Source organism: Mandrillus leucophaeus, unplaced genomic scaffold (assembly GCF_000951045.1).
Source record: "Mandrillus leucophaeus isolate KB7577 unplaced genomic scaffold, Mleu.le_1.0 Scaffold1260, whole genome shotgun sequence".
In the NCBI taxonomy this organism is placed as follows: Eukaryota; Metazoa; Chordata; class Mammalia; order Primates; family Cercopithecidae; genus Mandrillus; species Mandrillus leucophaeus.
This window is the reverse complement of record NW_012100988.1, coordinates 254,213-270,753: the sequence shown is the minus strand read 5'-3', so window position 1 is coordinate 270,753 and position 16,541 is coordinate 254,213. Positions and strand designations below refer to the sequence as shown.

Sequence of the window (16,541 nt, the reverse complement as noted above, 5' to 3'; positions counted from 1 at the left end):
GGCGCCTCTGTTCCCATATCCCCTCAGTACCACCTCTTCATAATTTCTACACTGGATCTACAACTCTCTTCATCTTTGTTATTTTGGAACAAAATCCAAAGAGAAAACATCTGATTAAAAAAAAAAATGAGTGGCTAAGAACCCATGCCATGACTCCTGATGCCTTTGTCATGTAAACTTTGAGGATAATGAGAAATTTAGCAACCTCTTCACCTTGTGTTTATTCATTCAAAAATTAACCACTAGCTGTTTAGTAGGCACTGCCTTTGCTAAGGATGCCTGAGTGACTATGACATGACCTTGGCCATCAGTTAGCTAATTATAGTACCTTGTGATAACTGCTATAACAGAGATGAGCAGTAAGCTCCATGAACACATAAAATAAAACATTCTGAGTGGCAGCGTCAGGAGAAGTAACACCAGAGAGGCAGACAAATTAGGGGAGGATATTGTAAAACTGAGCACATAGTTTATTAAAAGGTAAAAAAGCATATGAAAGTGTGGTAAAGTCTGGAAAATATATGTAAATAAGCAATCCTTGAGGGTAGAAAATAAATTGTAGAGAAGGAAAAATAACGTGACAAAATATTATTCTATATAGGCAGGCAAAAGTTGGATGATGAAGGGCCTGACCTGCTCTATAAAGGAACTTAGATTTTTATCTCATAGGCATTAGAGGGAGTGTCATTGAAGCTTTTACAGTAAACAGAATACCATGCAATTTCTGATTTGCGAGATACTAAGGAAGTGACATCTGTAAGATTTGGACACACTTCCTGTAGGAAGAAAAGGCAAGGGAGGTGTCAGAGATAACTCCTAAGTCTTTTGACTTGGACAACAGGTAAGATGGTGATTCTCAAAGATAATATGAGGATAACAAGTGCATTTGTGAGCAAGATATCATGAGCATGGTCCTGCATGAGGAGACAGGTGGCCTGCTATATTGAAATCCTTTAAGGATGTAGAGGTGGTTATTTCCAGCAGGCAGTTGGAGACAGTGATCTGAAACCCAGATGCTGCCTGAGGAGTGACTAACAAATAGGAGTCCTACATTGGTGGGTGGGAGCTGCGGGGTTTGGGAGGGCTCTCTGCTATGGAGAAGAGCTGTGATGGGTGCTCAGCCCTTCTCGCACACTGGCATATGTTGGGGAGATATGCAGCATCCCATAGTCACTGACTAAGGCATCTAAAAACAGAGACTGAGTTAAGGGGATTCTGAGTGGCCCCCCAAACTTAGGGGTTTGAGTGACATAGGGGAGACCAAAGAGCACCAGGGAGAAAAGGGTCAATGTGGCATAGGGATCTTATGTTAAAAAAGAAAAGATGGGCAGAGGAGGCCAGAGAAGATGGGAACAGAACCACACCATAGGAGAAAACCTCTGTGGGAGGCATAAAGAGGTTTGAGGTTTCTTCCCTCGAGGGGCGCAGTCAATCTAGGACACCTATAAAGGCCACAGAGGTGAGTAGGTTTTTGCACCCTGAACCTGGATGCCTGAATGTGTTTTCTCTTCTCCTAAAGCAAAAAAACAAAACAAAACAAAACCCACATGTGATGACTCATGTCTATACTCCCAGCACTTTTGGAGGCTGAGGTGGGAGGATTGTTTGAGACCAGGAGTTTAAGACCAGCCTTGGCAACATAGAGAGACCTTTGTCTCTACGTAAAACAGTAATAAAAAAAAAACTCGTAACTCATGGGAGGCTGACAGAGGAAGAGGTCGCGGTTGCAATGAGTCATTATTGTGCCACTGAATTCCAGCCTGGGTGACAGAGCAAGACCCTGTCTCTCACACAACAACAAAAACCAAAACCAGAGAGCTTAGGTGCATCTAAGACCAATAGCTTGTTCTGGCCCATTCACAGAAATTTTCTTTTTTCTCAAATCTAGATACTAAGGCCATTTCATTCACTGTATAACTTTTTTTCTGTAATCTCTGGCCCCATCCGAACAGCACATCCTCAGTTTGCCAGTCTTCTCTCACATTTTCCCCAGTTTCCTGTCTCTGACTCACTGCCCAAAGCACCCTTAATGAATCATGTCCGTATTTGTGCCAGAGGTGTTTTTTTTTTAATTTCAACTTTTATTTTAGATTAGATGCGGGGGGACATGTGTAGGTATGTTACATGGGTATATCGTGTTATACTGAGGTTTAGGGTATGGATCCCATCACCCAGGGAGTAAGCACAGTACCTGGTAGGTAGTTTTTCAACCCATGCCCCTCTCCCTCCCTCTCCCTTCTAGTAATCTGCAGTGTCTATTGTTCTCTTGTTTATGTCCATGTGTGCTCAATGTTTAGCTCCCACTTATAAGTGAGAACATGCAATATTTAGTTTTCTGTTCCTGTGTTAATTCACTTAGGATTATAGAGCTCAACTAATCACTTCCTGTAACTCTTGAATTACATTTTTAGCACTTATTGGCAATCCTATCTTCTCCAAGTAAATTGTTTGTATAATTCTCCGCAGTAGCAATTTCAAACCCTCTCCTCTCTCCCCAAACTTTCAATGCTCACTTTTAGCAGATGACCTCTAGTGTGTGAGTAGGGAAAAGTCGAAACCAGCAGAAGATACCTCCCTGAAATTGCCACCACCAAAACTGCAAACATACCTGCTTTCCCCCACCTTTTTTCTTTTTCATTCTTCCTGCTATATTGGAAGCAAGAGTTTATTATTTACAGCCTCTATCTCTAGCTGTGAAATGGACCCCATCTTCTCTGACTTCCTCATGGACTTGCTTTATTGATTATCTCCAATTTTTCCTATCTATCACCTTCTTCCTGTTATCATTTAAGGAAAATAAAGCCTCATTCATCTAAAATACAGAACCCAAGGACGTTTCTTTGACCTACTCTCTGGTTGCCTCCTCTATCTCCTTTGCAGGCAGTTCTTACTTGACAAATCCTGCAAAGTCTGTTTCATAGGATTCTCCTATCTGTGTCTCCTTGCCTGTCTCTCTCTCCATTCTCTTTTTTACATTCCATGTTCTCCTTGGAGCTCTGGTTCATCCACCTGGAGATTTCTTCCCCAGCTCTTCATTTGGCTAACTTCTACTCATCCTTCAAGTCTCAGACTTCACTTCCCAAAGGAGGTCTTCTTCTGACTTTATATTAGGGTCCTGTGACATGTTTCTCTACCTCCCTTTTCTTTTGACATTCATGATGATTATTCTTATTATATCTGTCTCCCCCTCATTAAGCATTATGATGTATGAGAGCAAGCTTCTCATCTCCCTTGCCATGGAATCATTAGTATCGAATACAATGCATCCAGTATGCATTTGTATTAGTTTTCTATTGCTGTGTAAAAACATCACAAATTTAATGGCTTAATAAAAATACACATTTAAGAGTTCAAGAAAAAATGGTGGATAGGAGCAGGACTGGCTTGCAGCTCCCACTGGGAGGGACACAACAGAATGTGGATACCCACATCATGAACTTTTTCTCCAAGAACTACTGCAGGAACATATCAGGAAAACCAAGAGAATCCACAGACCCTTTGAAGGAGGTGGATTGCCACTGCAGGCTCTGTGGGATAGCCGAGGAACTCTGAAGACAAAGGATATAATCTCTTGGGAGCTCTATGGCCTGAGAAACCTGAATACTTATCCAAAGGTGACCCTAGGGAAAGCTTGTATTGTTCTTATACAATCACAGCTGATGTGCACCTAAAAGCACCACCTCCCGGCTGGAGGCCAACCAACACAAAACCAGTGCACTTAACAAAAATGCAACCAAGGACCTTCACAGAGTCCACTTCACTCCCTGCTACCTCCACTGGAGCGGGTGCTGGTATCCACAGCTGAGAGACCTGAATACAGATCACATCACAGAACTCTTTGGACCAGCCTGGAGCCTGGAAGCTCCTCTGAGTGGCTAGATCCAGAAAAGAAACAACAATCAGTACAGTTCAGGACTCAGAAAGCCCCATCCCTAGAGGAAAGGGGAGAGTACTGCATCAAGGGAGCACCCCTGTGGGACAAAAGAATCTGAACAGCAGCCCCTGAGTCCCAGATATTCTCAGTGACATAGTCTACCCAAATGAGAAGGAAATAGAAAACAAACCTGGTAATATGACAAAACAAGGTTCTTTAATGCCTCCAAAAGACCACAGTAGATCACCAGCAATGGTTCAAACCAAGAAAAAAAATCTCTGAATTGCCAGGAAAAGAATTCAGAAGGTTGATTATTAAGCCAATCAAGGAGGCACCAGAGAAAGGTGAAGTCCAGCTTAAAGAAAGCTAAATGTTATACAGGATATGATTGGAAAAATCTCCAGATAGCATAAATCAAAAACAGTCACAACTTCTGGAAATGAAGGACACACTTAGAGAAATGCAAAATGCATTGAAAACTCTCAGCAATAGAATCAAATGCATAGAAAAAAGAACTTCAGAGCTTGAAGGAAAGGCTTTCAAATTAACCCAATCCAACAAAGACAAAGAAAAAAGAATTTAAAAAAAAATGAACAAAGCCTCCAAAAAGTTTGGGATTATGTTAAATAACCAAACCTAAGAATAATTGGTGTTCTCAAGGAGGAATAGAAATCTAAAAGTTTGGAAACATATTTGAAGGAATAATTGAGGAAGACTTTCCTGGTCTTGATAGAGATCTAGACATTCAAAAATAAGAAGCTCAAAGAACACCTGGGAAATTCATCACAAAAAGATTATTGCCTAGGCACATACTCAGCAGGTTATCTAAAGTCAAAACAAAGGAAATAATCTTAAGAGTCATGAGGCAAAAGCATCCGGTAACCTATAAAAGAAAATTTATCAGATTAACAGCAGTTTTCTCAGCAGAAATCCTACAAGCTGGAAAGGATTGGGGTCCTATCTTTAGGCTTGTAAACAAAACAATTATCAGGTAAAAATTTTGTGTCCAGTGAAACTAAGCTTCATAAATGAAGGAAAGGTACAGTCTTTCTCAGACAAACAAATGCTAAGAGAATTTGCCACTACCAAGCCAGCACTACAAGAAAACTGCTAGAAGGCACTCTAAATCTTGAAACAAATCCTTGAAATACACAAAAATAGAAACTCCTTAAAGCATAAACATCACAGGACCCATAAAACAATAACACAATTTTTTAAAAAAAGGTATTCAGGCAATAAATAGCATGACGAATAAAGTAGTACCTCATATCTCAATGCCAACATTGAATGTAAATGGCCTAAACGCTCCACTTAAAAGATACAGAATGGCAGAATGGAAAAGAACTCACCAAATTATCTGCTGTCTTCAAGAGACTCACCAAACACATAAAGACTCACATAAACTTAAGGTAAAGGGGTGGAAAAAGATATTCCATGCAAATGGGCACCAAAAGTGAGTAGGAGTAGCTATTCTCATATCAGACAAAACAAACTTTAAAGCAACAGCAGTTTAAAAAGACAAAGAGTGACATTATGTAACTTTTTTAAAGGACTAGTCAAACAGGAAAATATCACAATTCTAAATATATACGCAGCTAACACTTGATCTTCCAAATTTATAAAACAATTACCACTAGACCTGAGAAATGAGATAGACAGCAACACAATAATAGTGGGGGGACTTTAATACTCCACTGACAGCACTAGACAGATCATCAAGACAGAAAGTCAACAACAACAAAAAAATGAACTTAAATTATACCCAAGAACAAATGGACTTAACAGATATTTACAGAACATTCTACCCAACAACTGCAGAATATATATTCTTTTCATCAGTACATGGAACTTTCTAATAGGTCACAAAACAAATCTCAACAAATTCAAGGAAATCGAAATTATATCAAGTACTCTCTCAGACCACAGTGGAATAAAATTAGAAATCAACTCCAAAAGAAACCCCCCAAATCATGCAAATACATGGAAATTAAATAACCTGCTCCTGAACAATCACTGGATCAACAATGAAATCAAGATGGAAGTTTAAAAATTCTTTGAACTGAACAATAATAGTGACACAACCTATCAAAATCTCAGGTATACAGCAAAAGAGATGCAAGAGGAAAGTTCATAGAATTAAATGCCTACATCAAAAAGTGTGAAATTGCACAAATAGACAATCTAAGGTTACACCTCAAGGAACTAGAGAAACAAGAATAAACCAAACCCAAACCCAGAAGAAGAAAAGAAATAACCAAGATTAGAGCAAAAGTAAATGAGATGGAAATAACAACAAAAGAAAATACAAAACAAAAATGAAAAAAAAACCTGTTTCTTTGAAAAGATAAATAGAATTGATAGACTATTAGTGAGATTAACCAAGAAAAGAAAAGGGAAGATCCAGATAAGCTCAACTAGAAATGAAATGGGAGACATTACAACTGATACCACAGAAATACAAAAGATCATTCAAGGCTACTATGAACACCTTCACATACATAAACTAGAAAATCTAGAGGAGATGGATACATTCCTGGAAATATACAACCCTCCTAGATTAAACCGAGAAGAAATAGAAACTCTGAACAGACCAATAACAAGCAGTAAGATTGAAATGTTAATTAAAAAGTTGCCAACAAAAAAAGTCCAGGATCAGATAGATTCACAGCTGAATTCTATCAGACATTCAAAGAAGAATTGGTACCAATCCTACTGACATTATTCCAAAAGATATTGATGCTATTCCAAAAAGGGAATCCTCTCTAAATCATTCTATGAAGGCAGTATCACCCTAATATCAAAACCAGGAAAGGACATAACAAAAAAGAAAACTACAGGCCAATATCCATGATGAATATGGATGCAAAAATCCTCAACAAAATACTAGCTAACAGAATCCAACAGCATATTAAAAAGATAATCCACCATGATCAAGTGGGTTTCATACTAAGGATGCAGGGATCATTTAACATCTGCAAGGCAACCAATGTGATATGTCATATAAAAAGAATTAAAACAAAAATCACATGATTATCTCAGTAGATGCAGAAAAAGCATTTGACAAAATCCAACATCTCTTTATGATTAACACCCTTAGCAAAATTGGCAAAATGTGGTATAGAAGGGACGTACCCTAAGGTAATAAAAGCTGTCTATAACAAACCCACAGCCATTATACAGAATTGGGAAAAGTTGAAAGCATTCCTCCTAAGAAATGGAATAAGACAAGGGTGCCCACTTTCATCACTTCTATTCAACATAGTACTGAAAGTCCTAGCCAGAGCAATCAGACAAGAGAAAGAAATAAATGGCATCCAAATTAGTAATGAGAAAGTCAAACTCTCACTGTTTGCTGATGACATGATCGCATACCTAGAAAACGCTAAAGACTCATCCAAAAAGCTCCTAGAACTGGTATATGAATTCAGCAAAGTTTCAGGACACAAAACTAATGTACACAAATAAGTAGCACTGCTATGCACCAACAGCAACTGAGAATCAAATCAAGAGCTCAATCCCTTTTACAATAGCTGCCAAAAAAATAAATTAATTAATTAACTAAAAAAAGAAAAAAAAGAATATAGTTAACCAAGGAGGTGAAATACCTCGACAGAGAAAACTACAAAACACTGCTGAAAGAAATCATAGAAGACACAAACAAATGAAAACACATTCCATGCCCATGGATGAGTAGAATAAATATTGTGAAAATGATCATACTGCTAAAAGCAATCTACAAATTCAATTCAATTCCCACCAAAATACCACCATCATTCTTCACAGAACTAGAAAAAGTAATTCTAAAATTCATGTGGAACCAAAAAAGAGCCCACATAGCCAAAGCAAGACTAAGCAAAAAGAACAAAACTGGAGGTATCACATTACCTGACTTCAAACTATACTATAAGATCATAGCCACCAAAACGGAATGGTCCTGGTATAAAAATAGGCATATAGCCCAATGGAACAGAATAGAGAACCCAGAAATAAAGCCAAATACTTATAATCAACTGATTTTCGACAAAGTAAACAAAAATACAAAGTGGGGAAACGACAGCCAACTCAACAAATGGTACTAGGATAATTGGTAAGCCACATGTAGAAGAATGAAACTAGTCTCATCTCTCACTCTACACAAAAATCAACTCAAGATAGACCAAAGGCTTAAATCTGAGACCTGAAACCGTACAATTTCTAGAAGATAATATAGGAAAAACCCTTCTAGACAATGGTTTAGACAAAGACTTTATGATCAAGAACCCAAAAGCAAATGCAACAAAAACAAAGATAAATAGATGGTACTTAATTAAACTAAAAAACTTCTGCACAGCAAAAGAAATAATCTGCAGAGTAAACAGACAACCCTGAGAAAATCTTTGCAATCTATATATCTGACAAAGGACTAATATTCAGAATCGACAAAGTACTCAAACAAATCAGCAAGAAAAAAATAATCCCATCAAAAAGTGGGCTAAGGACATGAATAGATAATTCTTTAAAAAAATACATACAAATGACAAAAAAACATATGAAAAAAATGCTCAACGTCACTAGTGATCAGGGAAATGCAAATCAAAACCACAGTGTGATGCCACCTTTCTCCTGCAAGAATGGCAATAATCAAAAAATCAAAAAATAATAGATGCTGGAATGGATGTGGTGGAAAGGGAACACTTTTACACTGTTGGTGGGATTGTAAACTAGTACAACCACTATGGAAAACAGTGTGGAGATTCCTTAAAGGACTGAAAGTAGATCTACCATATGATCCAGCAATCCCATTGCTCTGCTCAGTATCTATCCAGAGGAAAAGAAGTCATTATAGGAAAAAGGTTCTTGCATACACATATGTCTTCATAGCTTTGCCTTCCCCAGAATGTCATATAATTGGAATTGTATGGTATATAATCTTTTCAGACTAGCTCTTTTCACTTAGCAACATGCATATAAGTTTACTCCTTGTCTTTTCATGACTTGAGAGTTAAGTTTTTTAAATCATAAAATCTCTGAATAACATTTCATTATACGGATGAATCACACTTTGCTTATCCATTTGTCTATTGAAGGACATGTTGGTTGCTTCCAAGATTTGGCAACTTTGAACAAAGACGTTATAAATATTTATGTGTAGGATTTCTTGTGAAGACAAGTTTTCAAATCTTTTGGTGTATCAAGAAGTGTAATAGCTGTGTCATATAGTAAGATTATGTTGAGCTTAATAAGAAACCTCCAAACTATTTTCTGAAGTGACTGTACCATTTGGCACTCTCATCAGCAATAAATTCTCACCAGCATCAGTTCCTGATACTTCATATCCTCACTAGCATCTGTTTTTTTTCACTCTTTGGATTTAAGCCCTTCCACAGGGTATGTAGTGGTATCCTATTGTTGTTGTAATTCCCTAAAGACATACTAAGTTAAGAAGTTTTTCATATGCCATTTACCATCTGTTTATATTCTCTGATGTTATCTTCCCCATCACTGCAAAATATATCTGTTTGAAGCCCTAAACCTTAATGCAACTCTATTAAAGTTGATAGGGCCTAAAAGGAACTAATTAAGGCTAAATTAGGTTAGAAGGGTGGGACCCTGATCCAATAGGATTTGTGTCCTTATAAAAAGAGTCACCAGAGAGCTTTCTTTCCCTCTTTCTCTCTGTGTGCACAGAGGAAAGGCCATTTGAGGACACGGTAAGAAGGTGATCATCCACAAGCCAGGGAGAGAGGCCTCACTAGAACTGAATTTGACAGCACCTTGATCATGGACTTCTGACTTCCAGAACTATAAGAAAGTAAGTTATCTGTCGTGTAAGACACTTAGACTGTGGTATTTTTTTTGGTAGTCCAAGCAGACTAAAACATTTGGTAAGGATCTTTGGCCCACTTTTAGGTTGTGTTGTTTTCTTAATGTTGAATTTTAATATTTGCTTATACATGAATTATTTAACAGATATGTGTTTTGCAAATATTTGTATCTAGTCTGTGGCATATCTCAATTTTTAGCCCTGAATACTTTGTTTCATAACCGTCAGCTTAAGTATCTTTCTTAAGTCTGTAAGCCCTTGGAAGGTAAGGAAGAAGTCCTTAAATTGAGGCAACCCCAACAGCAAGCACAGATCCTAGCACAAGTTAGATACATAAGATAATTTGTAGGTTGGTCCACAGAATAAATGGATAAAGAGCGACATGAAGGAAAAGGTTAATGTATTTCGAAGAGGAGTTTAATGTCAGGCAGAGGAAGCAATGTCAGCTCCACAGGGCTACGTTATGTCCACTGGAGAAAAATGCCATCTCATAGTAGGGGATAGCATCACACAGGCAGGAGGGGCAGCAGCCCACACATAGTTTAAAGGGGCACCTGCCTGCCAAGGCTGGCAAAAAGGAGACCAGACAGGAGGTGGCTATAGAGACATCATGAACTTCAACTTATCTTAGCTTTGGTACTTTCTTCCCTGAAGACGGAGTGCAGAACTCTGAATTCCAGAATCATTTCAACCGTACTGGGGACCAATCACTTGATTCGATTCTTATCTCTCTGACAGATGACATTACGCCCTCCCCTGAGTAATGGACACCATTTCTAAAACTGAATCTTGCTACTAAAATAATTCAGATGATATATTTTTCCAATTCTAGAATCTTGCTTTATTTTATTTAGTCGTTTTCTCTCTCTCTTCCATGTTTTCCAGAGACTGCAGCTAAACCGGGCTTTCAACATCAACATGAAGTTTATCCTCCTTTGGGCTCTCTTGAATCTGACTGGTGAGTGTGTGCATATTTGTCTCTTTACTCACCAAAGAGAAATCCTGGGAAAAGCATGAAAGATGGGTAACGGCGAGAGGTATCATTCCAGAACTCAAGTGTAGAATGGTTCTCTGTCCCTCCCCACTGCCCCGTTCCCATCAAGTTTCCTCCTGTGATAGTGCCTGCCTGCCTGCCACAGGAGGATTGCTTATGTGCTTTTGGGGGAGGTGTGGACATTGTCACTCAAATACCAGACCCACTCCTAAGACCTGACTCTGGACCTGCCTGCAACAGAATTGATGTTGTGCACCACAGAGGGCACAGCAGAACATTGAAGAGTCAGATATCTCCTGGCACAGTTCCTGTTACTTAGGCATAAACCCAGGTTTATTCATAAATCTTCTCTTTCTCTCATACCCCACATTTGATCTCTTAGAAAAACGTTATTGGCTTTGTCTTCTAAACGTATCCTAAATCCAATCACATCTCACTGTCTCCACTGCTCACGATGATCCAAGCCACCACCTCTTGCCTGGATTAGCAAATTATTCTCCTAAGAGATCCCTCTACCTCTATACTTCTGCACTCTACAGGTTCTCCATGAGGAGACTGTCATCACTTCTTTGCACAAATCCTTGAGTGGTTCCATTTGTACTCAGGAAACAAGGCCGAGTTCTTACAATGGTCTACAAAACCCTCCATTCACCTTTGAGCCCCTTTCCTGCTCTGCTCCCCTTCGTTCACTCTGGATCAGCAGCCATGGCCTCTGTGACGTAACGGACATAAGCCTCAGGACCCATGTTGCAGCTGTTTCCTCTGCCTGGAGTCCCTTCACCCAGATATTTGACTATGCAACTTCCCCCATCTTCATGTTATTGTTCAACATTGCCCATGAAGTTCTACTCTGATGACTGGTTTAATATTACCTGAGGCTGGATGTGGTGGCTCACACCTATAATCCCAGCACTTTGGGAAGCTGAGGTGGGAGGATCACTTGAGCCCAAGAGTTTGAGACCAGCCTGGGCAACATAGCAAGACTCCATCTCTATAAAAAAAATTCAAAAATTTAAAAATTAGCCAGATGTAGTGGCACACACCTGTAGTCCAAGCTACTCAGGAGGATTGCTTGAGCCCAGGAGGTTGAGGCTGCAGTGAGTCTGATCTTGCCACTGCATTCCAATCTGGGCAACAGAGTGAGATCCTGTCTCAAACAAACAACAAACAAATACCACCTGATACTCCTCCTTCTCCCCCAACACACAATTGGTAATACCTTTCTCTCTTTCCCTGTCCTACTTTTATTTCCATAGCACTAATCAACATTTAACATCATATATAGTTTACTTGTGTGTTTTTCCAGAGCACTAATCACCATTTAATATCCTACATAGTTTATGTGTGTGTTGTGTTTGTTATTACTGAATATATTCATTAATCGTAGTAAATGAGAGCAGGAATATCTACTTTGTTCACTATTTAGCCCAAGCTCCTAAAACAGAGCTTGACATATAGTAGGTGCTCAATGTATATTTGTTAAAACAATAAATTATTTGTCCCCTCCTCAGACTCTTAGCATTTGGTCTGTTCTTGTCGTGATACTTACATAATTCTGTCTTGAGTTGTTGTTGGGAAAAAGAGATAAGACTTATTAAAGCATTCTAAAATTGCTAGTAAAAAAAAATGCATTGACTTAGCATACAACCCACTAAATTGTGGAAGGTATTTAAGAAAGTTTAACATTTAATTTGAAAGACTTTATTGACAACGAAAAAGTCAAACACTTTTTGTTTTTCAAAAGAGATATGTTTCTACCATTTATCATTTTCTTCACGTTTTAGAACAAAGTAAGTCATTTTACAGATTTAGTTTACAGATAAAGTTGCTAGAGAAAAGGGTAGGGGAACTTGGAGCCTATTAAATGACTTTCCTGAAGTTCTTCTAGTGAAATCTTGGAATTTCTTTTCTATGCTTCTCTTTCCAGTTGCTTTGGCTTTTAATCCAGATTACACAGTCAGTTCCACTCCTCCCTACTTGGTCTACTTGAAATCTGACTACTTGCCCTGCGCTGGAGTCCTGATCCACCCACTTTGGGTGATCACAGCTGCACACTGCAATTTACCGTGAGTGATAAGCCTTCAAAGGTATTCCATTCTTTTGGTTCTCAGGTTGGGCACAGACTCTCACTCTCTGAGACCATCTCCCAATTAAATGGGATTAGAAAGGCCTTTGGGAGACATAGGAGGGTACAGAAAAAGGTCTGTGGGGAGGAATAACATAATAATATAGGCTCACAAAGACGGAGAAGCCATCTCTGTTAAGTCCACTCATAAACGTCTATATTGTTCCAGAAAGCTTCGGGTGATACTGGGGGTTACAATCCCAGCAGACTCCAGTGAAAACCATCTGCAAGTGATTGGCTATGAGAAGATGATTCATCACCCACGCTTCTCAATCACGTCTATCGATCATGACCTCATGCTCATCAAGCTGAAAACAGAGGCTGAACTCAACGACTATGTGAAACTAGCCAACCTGCCCTACCAAACTATCTCTGAGAATACCATGTGCTCTGTCTCCACCTGGAGCTACAACGTGTGTGACATCTGTGAGTTAAAGACAACGTTCTCTCAGAATTAGACATGCTTCTACACCTTTGCAACTCTTGGCTTCTTCAATTCTGCCTAGTGAAGCTTTCCTCTAACCACTTTATTCATCCTCTTTCTCCCCTTTCCTTTTCTCTGTACCTCACTGAAGGAGTGCTTCAAGGTTTTTGGGTTTTTTACTCACTCACTGTATCTTTCTATCATTTTCTCTTTCATATATGGTAGAAGCGGTTTTAGTGGAAAGAAAACATTTGTATTCTAATCCTAATTTTCTATGTGACAGCAGATCATTTTACCTTGGAGCCTCAATTTCCTTAACTCTAAAATAAAGCAGACTACGACGTTGTGTATTTTCAAACCATTTCAGGCAATAAAGCAACTTGAAATAAATATCAATGTACTAAATGTAAAATCAATGCATCATATTTTACTAAATGAGATAGAACTTCCTTATGAAAGATTGTAATAAAGATACACAGTTAAAACTTTAAGAAGAACTTCTGAAATCAACATTTTTAACTGGTAACATTCTAAGCATTCACTCATTTCTTCAGAAAACTGACAAAGAGTTCCCATTATTTTTATCAATGAAAATATTCTATACATAAATTGAAACTCCTGAACTAGATATTCTATCTAAACTTTTTTCTATGCCTCATATTTCATATTCCATAAAAAACTCCCACAACTCAACGCAGCTTTCTGTTTTCTAAGTTGCATCCCCATCTGCCCATTACCCCATCTCCAAATTTTTATGCAAACCCTAATTAACTGCCTATAGTTGTTAATTATGAGAGTTGAGAGTAGTGGTGAAGGGGAGTTGATTAACTTTTAGCAAAATAAAACAATGATATAATCCCTCAGGGAGAATTATTAATGCAACTTTACTCATAAGTTTGAGTATGTATAATACACATCATACACTAGATACCATAGTGTGAAAAGGAGTTTTATTTGAAACAAGCCTGTCAGGTTACATTCATCTATCCATCACCACTTTCTTTTTATAGAAGCCAATGGGCAGATATATACTTACTCTATCATTGTTGCCATGATTCAAGCCTTTTAAATCTACTGCTTAGTAAATACCTTCAGATTTGGAGCACATTTTCTTGCATATATTAAGAAGTAGAAATTATTTGTCCTCTGACAGTCAATCTGATTTTTGGAAAGAGCCAAATGTCCTTTCGGTGACCAGTATGTTTGATTCATCTGGGTTATGGCACATGGGTCAAAACGAGATATAACTTCAAAAAAAATGCATCTTATTTTTATCTGGCTCATGAAGTAGTTAAGTAAGAATTTCCTACGGAAGTATTCCCAAAAGAAATGTTTAGCCGTGAAATTATTGCTTGGAAAATAAAGTGAAAGACCTCAAACATTTTCTTTTCAAGACCTAACACATTATTTTCAAATAAAAACATTAAACATACTCCTCCATTATTAAAAAAAAAATCTTAAAATTCAGCACTTCTTCCCAAAGAAACGTCTGTGGAAAGAACATGTGCCACATGTGTTCATACTACTTTGTTGCTTTTCTCATTTTGTTTCAGATTGGACAAATTTTGTTATAAGTGTGCACAGTTCACACTTTGTGGACCATTGACATAAAGAAAAGAACTTTAATTAGGAACCAGGAAACCCAGTTTTAAATCCCAGCTTTACCACATACTAGCTTTATATGTTTAAGAAAACTGTTTTTTCAGTGACTTTTTTGTGCAGATACTTGGTTTTGTTTTGACCTGACAAATGAGAAAGTAGGCCAGATATCTGTAAATTCCTCCAGATTCTAAAAATTACATGTCAAAGGAAACTCTTTGAATGCTTAAATTTCGAGAAAAGTTTTTTTTTTTTGAGATGGAGTCTCTTGTCACCCAGGCTGGAGTGCAATGGCAGGGTCTCAGCTCACAGCAACCTCCACCTCCCAAATTCCAGTGATTCTCCTGCCTCCCAAGTAGCTGGGATTACAGGCCCTCAGCACCACACTCAGCTAATTTTTCTACTTTTAGTAGAGAGAGGGTTTTACCATGTTGGCCAAGCTGGTCTCGAACTCCTGACCTCAGGTGATCCGCCTGTCTGGGCCTCCCAAAGTGCTGGGATTACAGGCGTGAGCCACTGTGCCCAGCCAAATTTCCAAAAAAGTTTAAAACAAAGTGTTTCATTTCATTGCAGGAGTGTCTCATATTTACATCTAACTTCCAAGAATTTGATCGCTTTTATAAGGTCAGACATTTGCGTCATAAGAAATTGTTAATCTGATCATCTTCTGCACCTTCGTTGTCCTAAGTGCCACAGTTCTGATTTCTCTGAATGTTTGATCTCTTTTAATTTCTGATGGCAGGGGAAGAAAAGTTTTTTAGAAGAAGGTTTAATACCTAAGAGAACTCTTAAGGAAGTCTGACTTCTGTCTTTTCTTTAGACAAGGAACCTGATTCACTGCAAACTGTGAACATCTCTGTAATCTCCAAGCCTCAGTGCTGCGATGCCTATCAAACCTACAACATCAGGGAAAATATGCTGTGTGTGGGCATCGTGCCAGGAAGGAGGCAGCCCTGCAAGGTAAAATACTCTCCATGCTTTAATTTTCCCATTTTCTTCCTTCTGTCTTGCCAGAAAGATAACCTGCTTTTTTGTTGCTGTTATGATTGTTTTCCTGGCAGGAAGTTTCTGCTGCCCCGGCAATCTGCAATGGGATGCTTCAAGGAATCCTGTCTTTTGCGGATGGATGTGTTTTGAGAGCCGATGTTGGCATCTATGCCAAAATTTTTTACTATGTACCCTGGATTGAAAATGTAATCCAAAATAACTGAGCTCCTGCGGCAGTTGTGGACCATGTGACACGGCTTGTCCCCCTCGTTCAGCTTTAGAACTGAATATAAATTAATTCCTTACATTGCCCCATGCATACCTGTCTCACTTCTGCTAAACAGAATGGGTGCTTGAGCAGTTTTACTTGTACATATCTTCACTGTGATTATTCCTAACAACCCTTCTTGCCTTCTAGATAAGAATGGAAAACCCCAAATTCCTTAGATAACTGAAGTTTATGAAGTGGGAATTATGTTCTCTGTGACGAATTGGTAACTGACATAAAATAAAGACCACTCCACAACCGTTAGACAATGTGTGATTTTGGCACATTACTATGCTGATTGAAAAAAGAAAGTCTAATAAAGAGTCATCTAATTAGAAGTGTAGGGGAGGGCAAAGGTGAGAGGGAGGTATTACGCTAAACTTCTCCTTGCCCATACAGCTCTCAATGCCATAGATGGATTCTGGTCATTCATTTTGCAGGATTCTGGGTGTTTGCTGGAGACATGA

At 38.5% G+C, this 16,541-nt stretch overlaps 1 protein-coding gene across 1 annotated transcript; it reads left to right on the top strand.

Annotated features, from left to right (window-relative positions):
- Positions 1–10,595: 10,595 nt before the first annotated feature.
- PRSS58 (protease, serine, 58) lies at positions 10,596–16,115 on the top strand. Its single transcript, XM_011972028.1, has 5 exons — positions 10,596–10,635; positions 12,599–12,737; positions 12,966–13,222; positions 15,640–15,779; positions 15,881–16,115. The coding sequence occupies exons 1-5, from the start codon at positions 10,596–10,598 to the stop codon at positions 16,028–16,030; spliced, it is 726 nt and encodes a 241-aa protein (XP_011827418.1). The 3' UTR covers positions 16,031–16,115.
- The last annotated feature ends 426 nt before the right edge of the window (positions 16,116–16,541 follow it).